This window comes from Falco rusticolus, chromosome 6 (genome assembly GCF_015220075.1).
Source record: "Falco rusticolus isolate bFalRus1 chromosome 6, bFalRus1.pri, whole genome shotgun sequence".
Lineage (NCBI taxonomy): Eukaryota > Metazoa > Chordata > Aves > Falconiformes > Falconidae > Falco > Falco rusticolus.
The window spans coordinates 29,271,900-29,285,968 of record NC_051192.1 but is presented as its reverse complement, the minus strand read 5'-3'; the positions used below and the strand labels follow the sequence as shown (position 1 = coordinate 29,285,968).

The 14,069-nt window shown below is 41.1% G+C and overlaps 1 protein-coding gene across 1 annotated transcript in view; it reads right to left on the bottom strand.

Annotated features, from left to right (window-relative positions):
* DCBLD1 (discoidin, CUB and LCCL domain containing 1) overlaps window positions 1–14,069 on the bottom strand; it is a 50,310-nt gene that overhangs the window by 24,259 nt on the left and 11,982 nt on the right. The window contains exon 2 of the mRNA XM_037392346.1: window positions 9,658–9,870. Within this exon, the coding sequence (XP_037248243.1) occupies window positions 9,658–9,870 (213 nt within the window). The remainder of the gene's footprint in view (window positions 1–9,657; window positions 9,871–14,069) is intronic.

Below are 14,069 nucleotides of genomic sequence, written 5' to 3'. Positions count from 1 at the left end.
AACAAAAAGAGAGGGGGAGAGAGAGAGGATGATGAAGGGAGCAGGACAGGGAGACAAGAACCTTGAGCTTACACTGAATTAGATAAGGGGTTTATAGCTACAAACTGCAGTATCTTGGAACACTTTGGGACACTCCTTCCTTGTGACAGCAGGCGCGCCCAGGACTCTTAATAATTACCTTTTCTTTTTCAGAAGTCAGTTCCTGAGGGGAGCTTTCTTTTGAGATTGCCACAGTTTTTGCTTTTGCCTCCTGTCACCACACCTGGGTGGCAAACGCTTGTCCCTGGCTGCCCTCAGGAACAGATGACACAGAAAATCCAAAGCAGTCTGGGTAGACTTTTCTGAATTTATGAGGAAACTTACAATGTAAACTGCTAAGAAGAGACTTTTGTAAAACATCAAGCTGTTCTGTTTCCCAAGAGAAAAAACAAACAAGACCCTTCACAAGCCCTGAGCCCACCTGTTCTGTTAAGGTTAATGGCAGCTTTTGTGTCCTAAAGGAAATCCTCCAGATGAAAAATGATCACTTGCATTTTTCCTAGATAACCTCATTTTATTGCTGGTGGGTACTTTAGGGCAACATGGAACTGACTTTTGAAGTACAAAAAATTACAGTCACAGCACAACATGAATCTGATGAGTGGTACCCTTCCTAACAGGCTCCTAAGAGCTTCTTCATTTTGCTTGATCCCGTTGGGAGGATCTCTCCTGAATACTTCATTGGCCTTATAACAACTATAAGATCAGCCTACAGAGTAGCCCAGTCGGATCCAACGACAGCCAGTTGTCAGCAGAACTGGACAAACCAAAGGAGGAAGTCTGTCTTTTGGCTTATAAAAATCATACAGCGAAGCCAGGCAGGCAGGGAAACAAGCGACAAGTGTGACATTTCCCTGGAGTACTCGTGTTTGAAAATGACTCATGACTTAGTCAGAGAAAACAATGTCTATAAAAAGGGTTAAACAAATTGCTTAGGAAATGAACTTATCAAAAAGACAGCATCTGACACTGTGTCATACCAGACAACTGCACGAGTGATTTATTTGAGAAGGTCTTTTGTGTCAGATTGCAGTGGGAGAAGTAAAGTGCTAACTTAGATTATTTTTTTTTCAGGAGAGAGAAAAGGGAAGAAGACAGGGAGGCATCACATTTCTTCAAATTAAAACACCTGAGAAAGCTTTAGTCCTTTTCTTCCCTCATGGACTGTCTCTACATATTTTCTCACAAGTGCTCTCTGGCTCTCTCCCTCGCAGCCATTGGCAGTGACCTATCTCCTCTGTAGGTATAATTGAGATGGCTGATTCACTCAACCACACACTGGCTGGATCAGGGCTTATGTGTCTCCTCCAGCAGCAAGTCTACATACGTTCCAGATAATTATACAAAGAAATCACATGTCATGAGCAAAAACAGTAAAATAAAATAAAATAGTCTAGACACATAAGAGTTTTATAATCCAAACAAAAGCCAAAAATTCAGAAACAATCAGCTTAAGAAATCGGCCTGCAATGCCTAAAGACAAGTTTCTACTTTTAAGTAATAAATACAAGAAGAGTTACCAGGCTATTACTGCCAAGAGAAGTTCTGGTGCACTGAGAGATTCCCATCAGTAGCTCAAAACTAAGGAGGCCCAGGATTAATTCCTTAAAGGATATAGAAGCAAGAAAGAGCATACACTTTCTGGTGGAATGGATGAATGAAGGAAGAAATATTTTCCGTAAGTTTATCGCTTTTCTGCATAGACTTGGAAAGAAAAAATAGGGGGACATCTATCATTACTACAAAACATTCACTTGTTCTTTCATTGCAAACTGAGGAAGCCTTGCAAAATATGTCAACACATTTCTTCTCAGTAATTCAGGTAATACCCTATCAGCACTACACTCCCAGGTCTTCAGACTTGCCTGAGGTCTAGCACAGTTTATTTCCATGCTATCAAATACAGAAATGAGAACTGAGAGGTAGGGTTTAGAAAAACATATAAGCGGTATCTCACCCCTCTATTGCTGTTCTCAGAGAAACCAAGGAGACACCCGTTTGCCTTAGAGGTTCTTTACTCCCTGAAAGAACTAGAGACACATGCAGTCTGTATTTAGAAAAAGGTGGTGGTCCACTCTTTTCAGTGCTTATTGTGTTTAAAATGACCAGTATAAGCACCTTTCTGATTTGATTTACCCAGAATATTGTTTTAGGTTTAGCTGCACCTCTCTCCATTTTGCCAAGGTTTTGCTGAGTAGCCTTTTTAACCTTTTAATTCTCTTCCAAGAAATTTGCCAGGAGGACAACTAGTAATGCTTAGAAAATAAAACCAATTCAGGGCCAAGACAATTCTTTGGGTTTAGTTTTGACTGATAAGAGAATTGTACGCTTTCATCTGTTTTCCAATTCTCTTTAAAAAATAATGTCTTTGTTTTTAACCACAGGTACTCTTTCCTATGCACTTCCATACAGCAGTCCTCCATTTCCGCTAATGTAAAGCCAGAGAAAGGATAGTCTCCCAGGCTCCGTGATGTGCCTGAATTAGATGCACTTTCTATATCCACAGCAACACCTAGATTTCTTCTCCACTGACTTACCCATTACCTTGAATGCACATATTGTGAGATTTTATAGACATTAGAAGATTAAAACCAATCAGCATCTGTGCACATCAGACTTCATCTTAAAACTGTATTTACTAGTCAGTATTTTCCACTTGCAATTGAGGTGACAAAACCACTACTTTATCGACTACTTCGAAAACTCACATGTTCCCTTCTTCTCTGTCCATTCCACCTAGGATTTATTGATTTCCCCAGGCTGTCTGTATGAATACTGTACAACCATAGCGGAGAGGAGGGATGATGGAGAAAGCCTTGGTTTGTGTCTGGTATGAAAATGAGAAACTTGTTTATAGGGGTTCTGCTAACTTCTACTGCAGCATTTGGACTTGACTCTGGATAAATATTTAATTCCTGAACCTGGGACTAAGCCAAAAGTTTTTTAAGATCCCTTTTGAGAACTGCCAGATCACGTTATCAGTTTTTCATCTTCTAATGTTAGTTTGAGGTGGGTTGTTTTGCATATTTGGCTTGAAAAACAAGTCATGAATGCTGGTCTCTCTCCCTGCTTCCTGTTAAAGTGACTCGGCTGGAGCTCTGCTGGGGTAAGCAGGCAGGTTTATTTACTAAGAACAAAGAAAAGCATTTGATTTAATAAACAGATGTGCTACATGTCATGGAACTGAGTAGGTATTTTCCATATTTCAGTATTGCTACAACTAGATGCCAGGTCCTTTTCTTCCTTCTGTGTCTCATTAACGAGCTGACCCCACCATGGTTCCGTCTGTTCGCTACAGATTCTTTAATATATATGTTTTTTTTTAAATTATGCAGGAGAGCTATTAGGAGCCATGGGATTTCAAATGTACCTAATTTAATATTCTCGATAATTAAACTAACATTTAATGTCGTCCAGAACTTCTGATGTGTTAGTACGGTTTAGGCGGCTTACATGAAATACTTTTATTTTGGAATCACCGCCTCCAAGCAATATTAACATCCTGCAAGATACAGGGTAAATTGTCTCGTGGATATCCTTTGGCTGGTTCCTCTGGAGACTGAAGAGACTATTTTACATGTTGTTTATATTTTAAATGTTAGCAATAGTCTACTGCTTTTGTCTTTTTCCTAATAGTGTTGTTTTGCAAATCTGACGATCTTTACTGCATTGTCTGGTTTTATGAGGTCTAGTTTACTTCTCCTGTCAACCAGGCTCTGGCATACTTCCTGAGATTGCTTTGCTGAATTATGTTCCTTTATTTTTTCTGCTTCCCTTATGAAGCACTGTGCCTAGAGGACCCTTCTCTCACACCAGCTGGCAATGCCTACATGCCATTTGTTTCTGTACATCTTAATACTTTCTGCCTCTTCTGTAAGGGTTTTGCTTCCTTTCAAAAGTAATTATTTCCCTCTTTAGCTATTGCATATTCACCTTACTATGCTTGTTCTGCTTTCAAATTCCTCAACTTCATTTGAAATCTGAAGCTTAACATTCACAGAGGTCCTTAAGAAACTCAGTTTAGACATCAATGCATGACATCCTCTGTTCAACAGGGAATCTTCTCCCTTTTTTCTGTCTTTACTTGCAGAGTAAGCCATAGCTAGTGAGCTATGTAGCTCGCTACATGGGTGTAGCAATGATCCTATGGATTTACCTCTCCAGGATTATAATTTCCTAACTTTTGTTTGGGGGAAACAATGTTTAAATTGTGATCCTTACAGTCAGTAGCTTTTCTCAAAGAAAGCAATTTGGAAGTACCTCAGTAGCAGGGGAAGGACAGGGGATGCGAGGAACGCAAATTATACTTGCTTCACGTTAAGAGCTAAAAGCTCAGCCAGAGTGCAAGTCTTTCACAAACAGCCCACAAAACAAGCAAGGACCCATTGCATGAAAACATCTGCATTTTTGAAATTCATCCCCATTCCACCTTCACACAAATGCTTCACTTTGATAAGCAGTAATTCTTCCTCTCCCCCTTACTGAGAGGAGAGGTCTTCTCCACTCCAACCCTGCCACGCACATGCGCAGGGATAACCAATGTGACCCTACAAGGACATGCCAGGAGATGAAAAGTGCTGCTCTGTGTCCTTTGCAGAACATGGGGAAGGTGGCGTTTAATACTCAGTAGATAGGAGTTGACTAAAGTAGTCAGCATGAGACAGGCTGGTTATTCAGCGTTTAACTCTGTGCACCACAGTCTGACCTCAGCCTGAGCAGAAAGCATTTCTCATTTAAGGAAAAACAAACATAACTTTCAGTTAACATTTCCAAAGCGTTGCCAAAAACTGTGATAAAGGCACCCAAGTAGCATCAGGCCGGAGAAGTAATTACAATTTAAGAAGGGAGGCTCTGGGCCACCTGCACAGGCTGTAGGTCTGCCTGACCTGCTTGACCTCAGGTGAGACCCCCCACTTCTAACATGGCTGTGGTTTTAGCCAAACCCAAAGACAGGAGCACAGCAACAGTTAAGAATCATTAATAAAGAACTGCAGCTGTTTAACAAAAACCACAGAAAAATACACAATACATTTTATGCAACTAAGAGGAAAAAAAAAGAGTTCATTTGATAAAACAAACACAGACATTCTACGTTGCATAAATCTTTCCAGAGCTGAAACCTTGGGATACTGCAACCACTCAGGCGAAACCTAATGTTAGAAGAGTTCTGACTATTAAGAAACTGCTCAACTTGATCTTCAGCGAGAACTTGTCTGGGCATTTCCCTGGATTTCCTGAAATACCAGAAACAATACTGTAATAACAAGTTTCCTTTGAGGGGCAAAAAAGAAACCTGGACACTCCCTTTATTCAAGCAAGACACTTATTACAATACATAATAAGGAAAGACCAGTTTGATGAATCCCCTCAAGTCATAATGACAGGTAGAAGGCATCCAAAAAGCGCTCAGTTCTCCTGCACACCCACACCTGTGTGCATACAGGCACATGCACACACTCAGTCAGCATCCGTCAGACACTCATGTATCAGTAAATGCTCAATTTGTCTAACAACTCTCAGTGATGGGGTGCAGGGAGGAGGAAGCATTTTCAGTAATTTCTCTATCTATTTGACGCTACTTACAGGCTATAAATTATGCAAGAACAAGGTAACTGCACTAACTCTCCAAATTATTATTAGTCACTCAGCAGATCTGACATCCACCCCAGAGGAACACATCAACCTCCTACTGACTGCAAGTGAATGGAGAAGTAAGTAGGCACTTATCTCTTCTTTCATCTATCTCTCCAGTCAAGACTGATGATCATCTCACCAAATTAAGGGAAAAAATATTAAGCCATTAGTTGGGGAAAGCGAGGGGAAAAAGTAAGAAAGAAGGGTCAAAAGAGGTACAGAAATCTGATAAAGACATTCAGAGAAACTGACTAAAAGCAGGTCCTGTCGAACTTCTAAAACATTTTTATGTTACACCTTCACAAGTAGTGAAAGTTTTGTTCTTGAGGACTACAGGGCCCACATAGTTAATCTTGTTTTCACGTATTCCTTTAACTAATTAAAAAATCAGAAGCTCTTATTCAGAGCTCAGTATTTTTAATATGCTCAGCTAATGCTATTAACTTGAGAAGAAAAGCATTTCAGTAAAGGTTGCACCTTGTCTACACCATGACATCATGCTTTATATTTATTTTTATTCTAGATTTTCCTTCTGTGGGACAAAAACCCTCCATATTTTCATCCAGTGCAAAGCTATGCCTTTGAAACAGAACATAATCATCTATTTATTTCCCCCAGAGACAACACGTGCAAAGCTGTGCTAATATTTAAAGGTTTGTCAGACAAAGGTGATTCAGTTTCAGCAAACCTGGTGTTAGACTACCTTTGCTAACTGATGATTAATATTTTCACATCTAAGTCTGGATACAAAGCTAACAGTTTGAAAGAAAAGGCTTGCTACAGGTTTCTTCCTCCTGTGAACATCAGAGGAATAGTCTGCAGAGTAATAACCCAGAGATACAGTGTTCAGCAACTTTATGTCTCCAGTTTTAGAGCTTCATTAAGATTATATAATGACTTCCTTTTGATTGCAATATTGGAGAAATCTAATTGCAGTGGCTGCTTTCACAGGTCCATCAAAGCTGAGAAGTATCTAAGGTGAGAAGAACTGTAGCATCACATTTGTGTCCCATTGAGCAGGGAGGCTTTAGGAGACAAAACAAGGCTTTTCTAGGAAGGAATTAGATTCATAGTACTATTCTATCAACTTAAAAATTTACGGAATGCTCTGAACTTAAATAAAACTTGCATGTAAGTCACCTAATCCGTAGTCACTGACTTACAAAAGTGAAGAAATCCATGTTATGACTAACATAAATCAATCAATCCATTCATTTATATATGACAGCTTCCCCTTACTACATGGAACATAAATACCCCAAACATGAATTGAGTTACTCCTCGCTGTACTGCGTGAATCCCAGCAGAAGGTTATAACGATGAATGAATCACAGCTAAATGTAAAGACAGCACGTGGGAGAAATCTGAAAGGAAAACAATACTTTGTCATCTGAAGACTTGTTTACACTAATTTTATATTTATGCACATAATCTAGTGTTTTGCCTATGACCAATTTCTAAGCTTCAGATACACTCCTCAACAGATGTTTGTATGCATACCAACATTCTCTTTTGTCTTCTGTAGAGCTGAAGAGATCAGCATGGTATTTAAAACATACTTCCCTTTAGACCTTATTGTCTTATAATTGCAAACCTCTTCTATAAAGAGCAAAGACTGCTTGGCTAATTTGAAACATGAGTAACATTCACACCACCAGCTTTCATACTTGGCTTTTTAGGTTTTCCTTTTTAAACCCAGGTCAAATACAGAAAACATGCAAAGATTAGTTTTTAATTGCACAGATGTTTTCAATGCCTGCAAAATCTTTTCAACTCTCCACTGTCCAGTGAAAGATTTCAATGGCAAAGGTCAATATCTTCGTGGCCAAAGGGAAGATGTCGTCCTGCCTGTAGATGTTCATGAAGAGGGGAGGGTTGCAAAGAGGAGATCTAGGCTCAGAAACAGCTACCTAAAAGGTCATTTAACAGGCTGAATGGACTTCACAGTGCTTACTCACAAAACTTCTTTTGTTTATGTAAATGCATATTAAACCCCAGAGCTATAGCAAGACTATTGAAACAACCGACTTACAGAAGCTCTTATCTCATCTATGAATTCCCATGTGTTTTAAAATACAAGTAATATTATGAATTTATGCATACAGTGCTATTTCCACACTGGTTTTCCATATGGATTTACCTGAATGTAGAGCAGAGACTCTGTAGGTATGCTAGTGGGAAAGTCTACAGCAAGCTGCAGATCACAAAAACCATTACAGATGGTATGCCTGCCTAAGCTATAAAACTTGTTTAATCATATGAGTAAAATCTGCTAATTGTGCAGTTCGTTACTGCGAATGCAAATTTACAGTCCACATGCACCAGACATTACCAGTCAGGTCTGAAAATGGGTGGGGGAATACTTTAAAGAAATTCATTATATGGATTTCATTGCATAACACACAGGTATTTCATGGTTGCAGGCTGAGTAACTGCAGACTGAACTACATGAAGATACCTTCAGGCTGACATGTAAGGAGCCGGAATTGCCATCAACATCCAAGATTTTTCACTTCAGAAAACAATATATTGATTTATCCTTGTTTCCTAGAAAAGCCTTTGATTACAATTGTCAAGATAGCATCCATAAAAATTGTTCAAAGATACAATAATGCAATACTCATCACCAATCTCTTACTGCCAAGTACAAACTGCTTCAGCTGAACGCAACTCATTACTTACCAATCTGAAACGAAGGAAACAACATAAAAAAACCATCCCAGCACACACAGAGATGTTCCCTATGCTTCAAATCAAGCTCTATGCAAGGCTTAGGCATCAACACGTCACTACCCGCTCTTAGCAAAGGCAATTTCAAAACGTATACTCCCCCATGAGAACAATAATTACCTTTACCTTCCTTTGCAAGCAAGGCTATAATACTTCACCTGATCTTATCTTACCAGATGAGTGATAGGCCTATCATGCTCATGAATGAAAGGCAATCACCCCCTCCTACTACTAAGATATCTTATGAGTCCTCATCTTAGGAGAGCCACACAGTTTATTGAGCCAAGCAATGAGCTGGGTGAGCTGAAAACCTGCAGAGGCTCTATATAGCTCATCTCTTCATCGTCTTTTCCCATTGAATCCATTCTGCTTGTTAAGTCCAGTACAGCACATTCAGCCTCAGCTGACTGAAGGGCTAGAGCCCACTCCCAGCAGGCAAAATTTTATGAACTGTCAATCCATTAGTTTCTTTCTGCAGTGTGGAACTTCTTGCAGCCCTGACTTTAAGTTGGACTTGTGAAAAAGGGTGCACTGACTTGAAAATCAGTTTGACTCTTCTAGAAAGAGCAGATCAAAAGTTTCAGCGACAACTGGCTGAGAAAACTGATTTGAGAATGGCCTCAGGTTCTCCCTGTGGGGGATCCCGTTGTCATTATGACTGTTTTAAGTGCACAGCTGTAGCAGATTACTCACTTATCTTCCTGCGCAAATCTCTCACAGGAGTGCAGACTGGCTGCACATATTTAATGTCTTCGAGTATTAAAGCCTGTATATTAGCAAAGGTTATCAGTGTCTAATAGGTAGCATTAACAAAGGTTACCTCCTCTCTGAGCCCTGAACTGCCTAGGAAATAGAGACGTGCAGGATCATTGGCTCCAGTTTCTCATCTCGCCTCTGTCTAGCCCGTGAGCTACCCGAGAAGGGTACAGGGCCGATACAGATCCACGTACTTGCTCTACCAAAGCTGTGACAGTACGGCTCTGCAGGCCTGAGGGCAGAGCCCCTGCAGTGGATGCGCCAGAAGCAGGCACAAGCCCCGGTGGGCCCCTCCACAGAGCAGCATGGCAGCACCTCCAGCCTTGGCAGAGCAGCACACGGTGCGGTCAGTGGCCTCCCATACTGAGAACAGCACACTTGAATACAAAAAAAGAGGAGGAAAGGACAAAAGCTGACATTTCTTCCATTCTGCTGACCCAGCCTTTACTCACATTTCTACCAGTTCATGCATCAACCACTGCCTTATCTTTTACATACCATGCAATGTTGAAGAGCTCTGGATGGTAAGGTAGCTGGATTCACATTTCTGTGATTCGATATCCAGATCTCCAATTTTTAAGATGAGGCGTTTTCCCGGAGGCACTTGGATTTTCTTTTCACAAAGAGTGTAGTTTGGGTATGTCCCGGGATAGTTCTTGGATGCCAGGGTCCCACTATCCTGATACATCACCATGTGCCCACATCCATCCCCTGCAGCAGGAGAAGAAACAAGGAAGGGAAACAAAACATATTCCTCAATAAAAATGCATAAGAAAATGCTGGTCACATAATCATCTCACATGCGCTTCCACCTTTTAAAAAAGGATTTTGTTTTACTCCACCTCAGTTATGCTATCGTTGGAACATTGGCAACAAATAAACACAGTCATATTTCTCTTGTAAAGCGGGAGAAAGGAGGGCTGGAAATACTCATGAACTAAGATGTATTTGACAGTCCTGTACAAGCAGAGTCTCTCTGGCTTTCTGTTTTACAGCCAAATCCTACTGAAACTCTGAAGGTGCAATTCCACATGTAATAGGTAGGATGGTTCCTTAAACTGTTTTCTCCCAATTCTTGTTCCACAATTTATTTCCATAGAAAGAACCATCAGAGAGAGGGTAACTGAATCACACATGAAAGCACAGACATGATTTAACTACGTACTGTCACAGACCTGACTCATCTTACTTTCCTGTTGGTTTGCTTGCACCACTTGCACAATACAAAAAGCCCAGGGGGCAAGGCAAAACCACAGGAGGGGCTACAGAAGTGGGACGTGCATTGTTAATGGTACACGGACTGCTTCATGGTAGCATGCCTGGAGATCTAAGTGGTGCCGCTTCCTTGCTCCAGGGGTGAAGGTAGGTGCCCACAAAGTGTGTTTCTGTGGCACTGTGTAGGAGCCAGCTCAGCTTTGGAGCCTTTCCTTGGTGGAGAGGCATTGGAGGAGCAGCTGCAGCAGAACGCATGACAACAGGAAAAGGTACATGGAAATACATGGAGGGATGTGGGGACGGACATGGAAAACAGGAAGCATCCATGGAGGGGAAGGAAGCAAGTATCAGATAAAAGACCTTGACTACTAAATGAAGTAATTTTTGCTGAACTATTTAAAAGTGTACTAGTAACTTAAAATGTATATATTAAAGCTTAAACCATTTCATTCTGCTGAATCTTCCAAATCATGAAAACTATTGCAACAGTGGAACCAGTCCCATAGATACGGGCATATAACAGGCAGTCCTTGGTTTTAGGTCAGTTAGGGCATCGGCACTATTTACATGAGTCTTGTATTCTGTTATCCTTTATCACTGCAAAACCAATGTTAGTTCCAGAAGTGTTAATAAAATAAAGAATCCTGCAGAGCTGGGAATTCACAATATTCACTTTAACTACCCAAAATTTTACCTTTGGGGATATTTTAGTAAAACTGTTTTGGTCTGTGCACTTCAATGACTATCTGAATTTCCTTCCACAATCTCTAGGAGGAACAAATTTAAAGTTTGATAAGATTATTTTAAAATGAACAACTAAAAATGAAGTGTTGATAAAGAAACGTGCCATACCAGGGGTTGGGGGGAAGGTGGCATGCTGTGCAAAGATAAGCTCCAAGCTATCAAACTTCAACTTGCTACTATATAATTACACTGCCATTTCATCCAACTCACTCAACCACTTTTTCACAAGAAACAGAATTTATTTTGAAGCCTTATCTTTATCACTAGCTTTTTTGCCTACAATTTAATTTTGTCACAGGTTCATGCTTGGAATAGCGGTGAATAGAAGACATAGATCCAAAATCATATCACCATAAAACATATTAATTTTTTTTTCAGAGCTCCTTGTTCGCATACTTTAAGACACATCCATTTTTCAAGTTTTTTATTCAAGCATTATTGATTTCATAATACATAGGAAAATGCTCAGGATGAAAGGCAAACTGGCCTCTTGAGCAAATCATCTTTTAATGGAAACTTTCTACAACAGGAATAAAAATATACAGAGTAATACAGTACACAAGCTATCAACTTTATGAACCCAGAGAGGTGTCCACAAAGATCCAAGCAGTGTAAAACCAGATCATGTGCAGCAGGACACAGGACAACCTTGCTGCCTGTGTAGCCAACTGCTGCGTACTAAAAAAGAACTGCCCGTGGCCTTTAATTTACACTGTGTGTTTCTATCAGTAAGCATTTACTTTAGTTGGACTGATGAAAATAAAGTAACTACAACCCAGAACTTGGTTTGCAACTTACCCTTATTGGGAAAGAAAAGGAAAAAACAAAGGGAAAAGTTACACAACCACAACAAAATGTCATGGGGATGAACTCCTTAAAATGAAAAGTCTAGTGTTGCACAGTCTTCCCTCGCTGGGCTATGTTCTGGCCTGTGTCACATCGGTACAACCCCAAGGACCCATTGTGGTACAAAACTGAAAAGACACTGCTATCATGGTAAGACCCTGACAGCTGTCCAGGTCACAAAGCATTGTATTTCTGCAGAAAGCGTACAGGCAAAACTGGGCACCAGACACCTCAGCCTGCCAATCTCCGTTGAGGTTATACAAGGTCTTGTTCCCAGGGAAACTCCTTTTTTTTTTTTTACATCTGCCTTTCAGTCAGTGTTGAAGCGTATTAACACCAGAATACCTTTTGAGCTGAGAAAGCATAAATGCTATTTTCCGACTTTTCACTGATGAAGCATGGTCATTCAAACACTCCAGCTGGTGAGAGGCAAGCACAGCACCATCCTGCCTCGTAACATCCCTTGTTGCCTCTGTTCTGTCTGCCTCAAAGGAAAAGGTCATGACAAAAGCTTGTTCACCACAAGAACCAAAGCAGCGTGCAAAAAGTCAGACCAAGCCCTAGTAACTATTGCTTCTTACAGAGAAGCCTGACTGCAGCTCTAAATTTTTAATTTCTCAGCAAGATTACCACAGCAAAATAAAAATCTTGGACTGAAATTTGCTAGGAAATGCACCCTAGGCAAGGAGTGTGAAGGTATGGAGGGAAGGGGGAATAAAACTCAGGATCTGGTAACTCATTGAAAGAGAGATTTAATGACTAAATGTAATAAAAAATTTAAAAATACAATCCCACTATATATCAAGGGCTCAGAAATGAAGGCAAACTGTAAGGAATTCAAAACGTATCCCTGTTCACAGTTTCAAATGAAAAATGTGAACAATAATACCATTAGTTTGGTTCTTAACATTATTTTCCACATTACATTTTGATTTTCAATAGAGATGTATTGACCAAGCCTCAGATATGTTTCCATTTAAAACACAACTGCTTCCCCTTATGAAAACTATGGTTTAAATACCCGATCTCGCACTCTTTTCTATTGGCACAGCTCTTCTGGCTGGAAATACATGTATTCAGCTGGTCAGTTCAATGCAGGATTTCTGGCTAACACTACATTTTCACTTACTGTTTACTTCTAGGAAACTGCTTTCTATCACCCCATTTGGCAAGAAGCTGGCAGCCTTGCCTTGGACATCCAGGTTTCACCACTTCTCACTGGACAAGAGCAAAGCAAAATCTTTGGAGCACAAGAAAGACAAAACACACTTAGATTTAATAAAATCTCTCCTCAGCACCAAGAGTTACTAAAAGCACATCAAACATGCTTTGTAAACAAAGTTCCCACAGGCATTTGAATAAAGATCAAGATCATGGTCTCTGGATCGCGGGTGCCCGCCTGTTGGCCTACGCACAGGTTGCACCAGAGATCACACAGCGCTGGAATGAAGGCTGTTTACCACAGATAAAAATAGCCTCCTACAGCAGAAGGTGGAAATAACTCCCCAAGTAAGAACCACAACCGGCACCTTCTGCCGTTGCAGCGGGCACGCCGCCTGCACCTTGCCCCCTCACACGGTGCTCGCTGAGAGCTGCGCCTGCATGTGAAACCAAACCTGGGAACCTGCCAGAAGACACCAGCACATGTCCCTGTGGGGAGGGCAAGAGGAGGTACCAGGTGGCTGGCAGGCAGCACCATTTCCCATCCTCAGACACATGCATGATGGATGTGCGTAGGACAAGGTGAAGGCGTAGCTCCAAGTAGCTGTGTCTGGGCTGGGTCTGACCATGGCTGCTGGCTCATGGGCACAAGGGCGCCTTCCAGGATCTACCCTGCCCAGGATGGATGTAGGCAATGAAATCGATGCCCACGAATGAGCTCCAGCCCCACACTGTGAGCTGCCCTGGACATAGCCCCAACAGATACTGTGGCTTTAGCAAAATGGAGTTGATCCCAGAAGAAGCAGAGTTAGAGACCTCTGAAAATGATGCTGGTTCCTTCAGGTACCCTCCTGCCACCCAAAATCACCTGGCTAGGCTGACTCTACTCCCACCTCTTCCCAAATCCAGTGCACAGCCAAGCCCTGGCCTCTTCACTCCTGTCT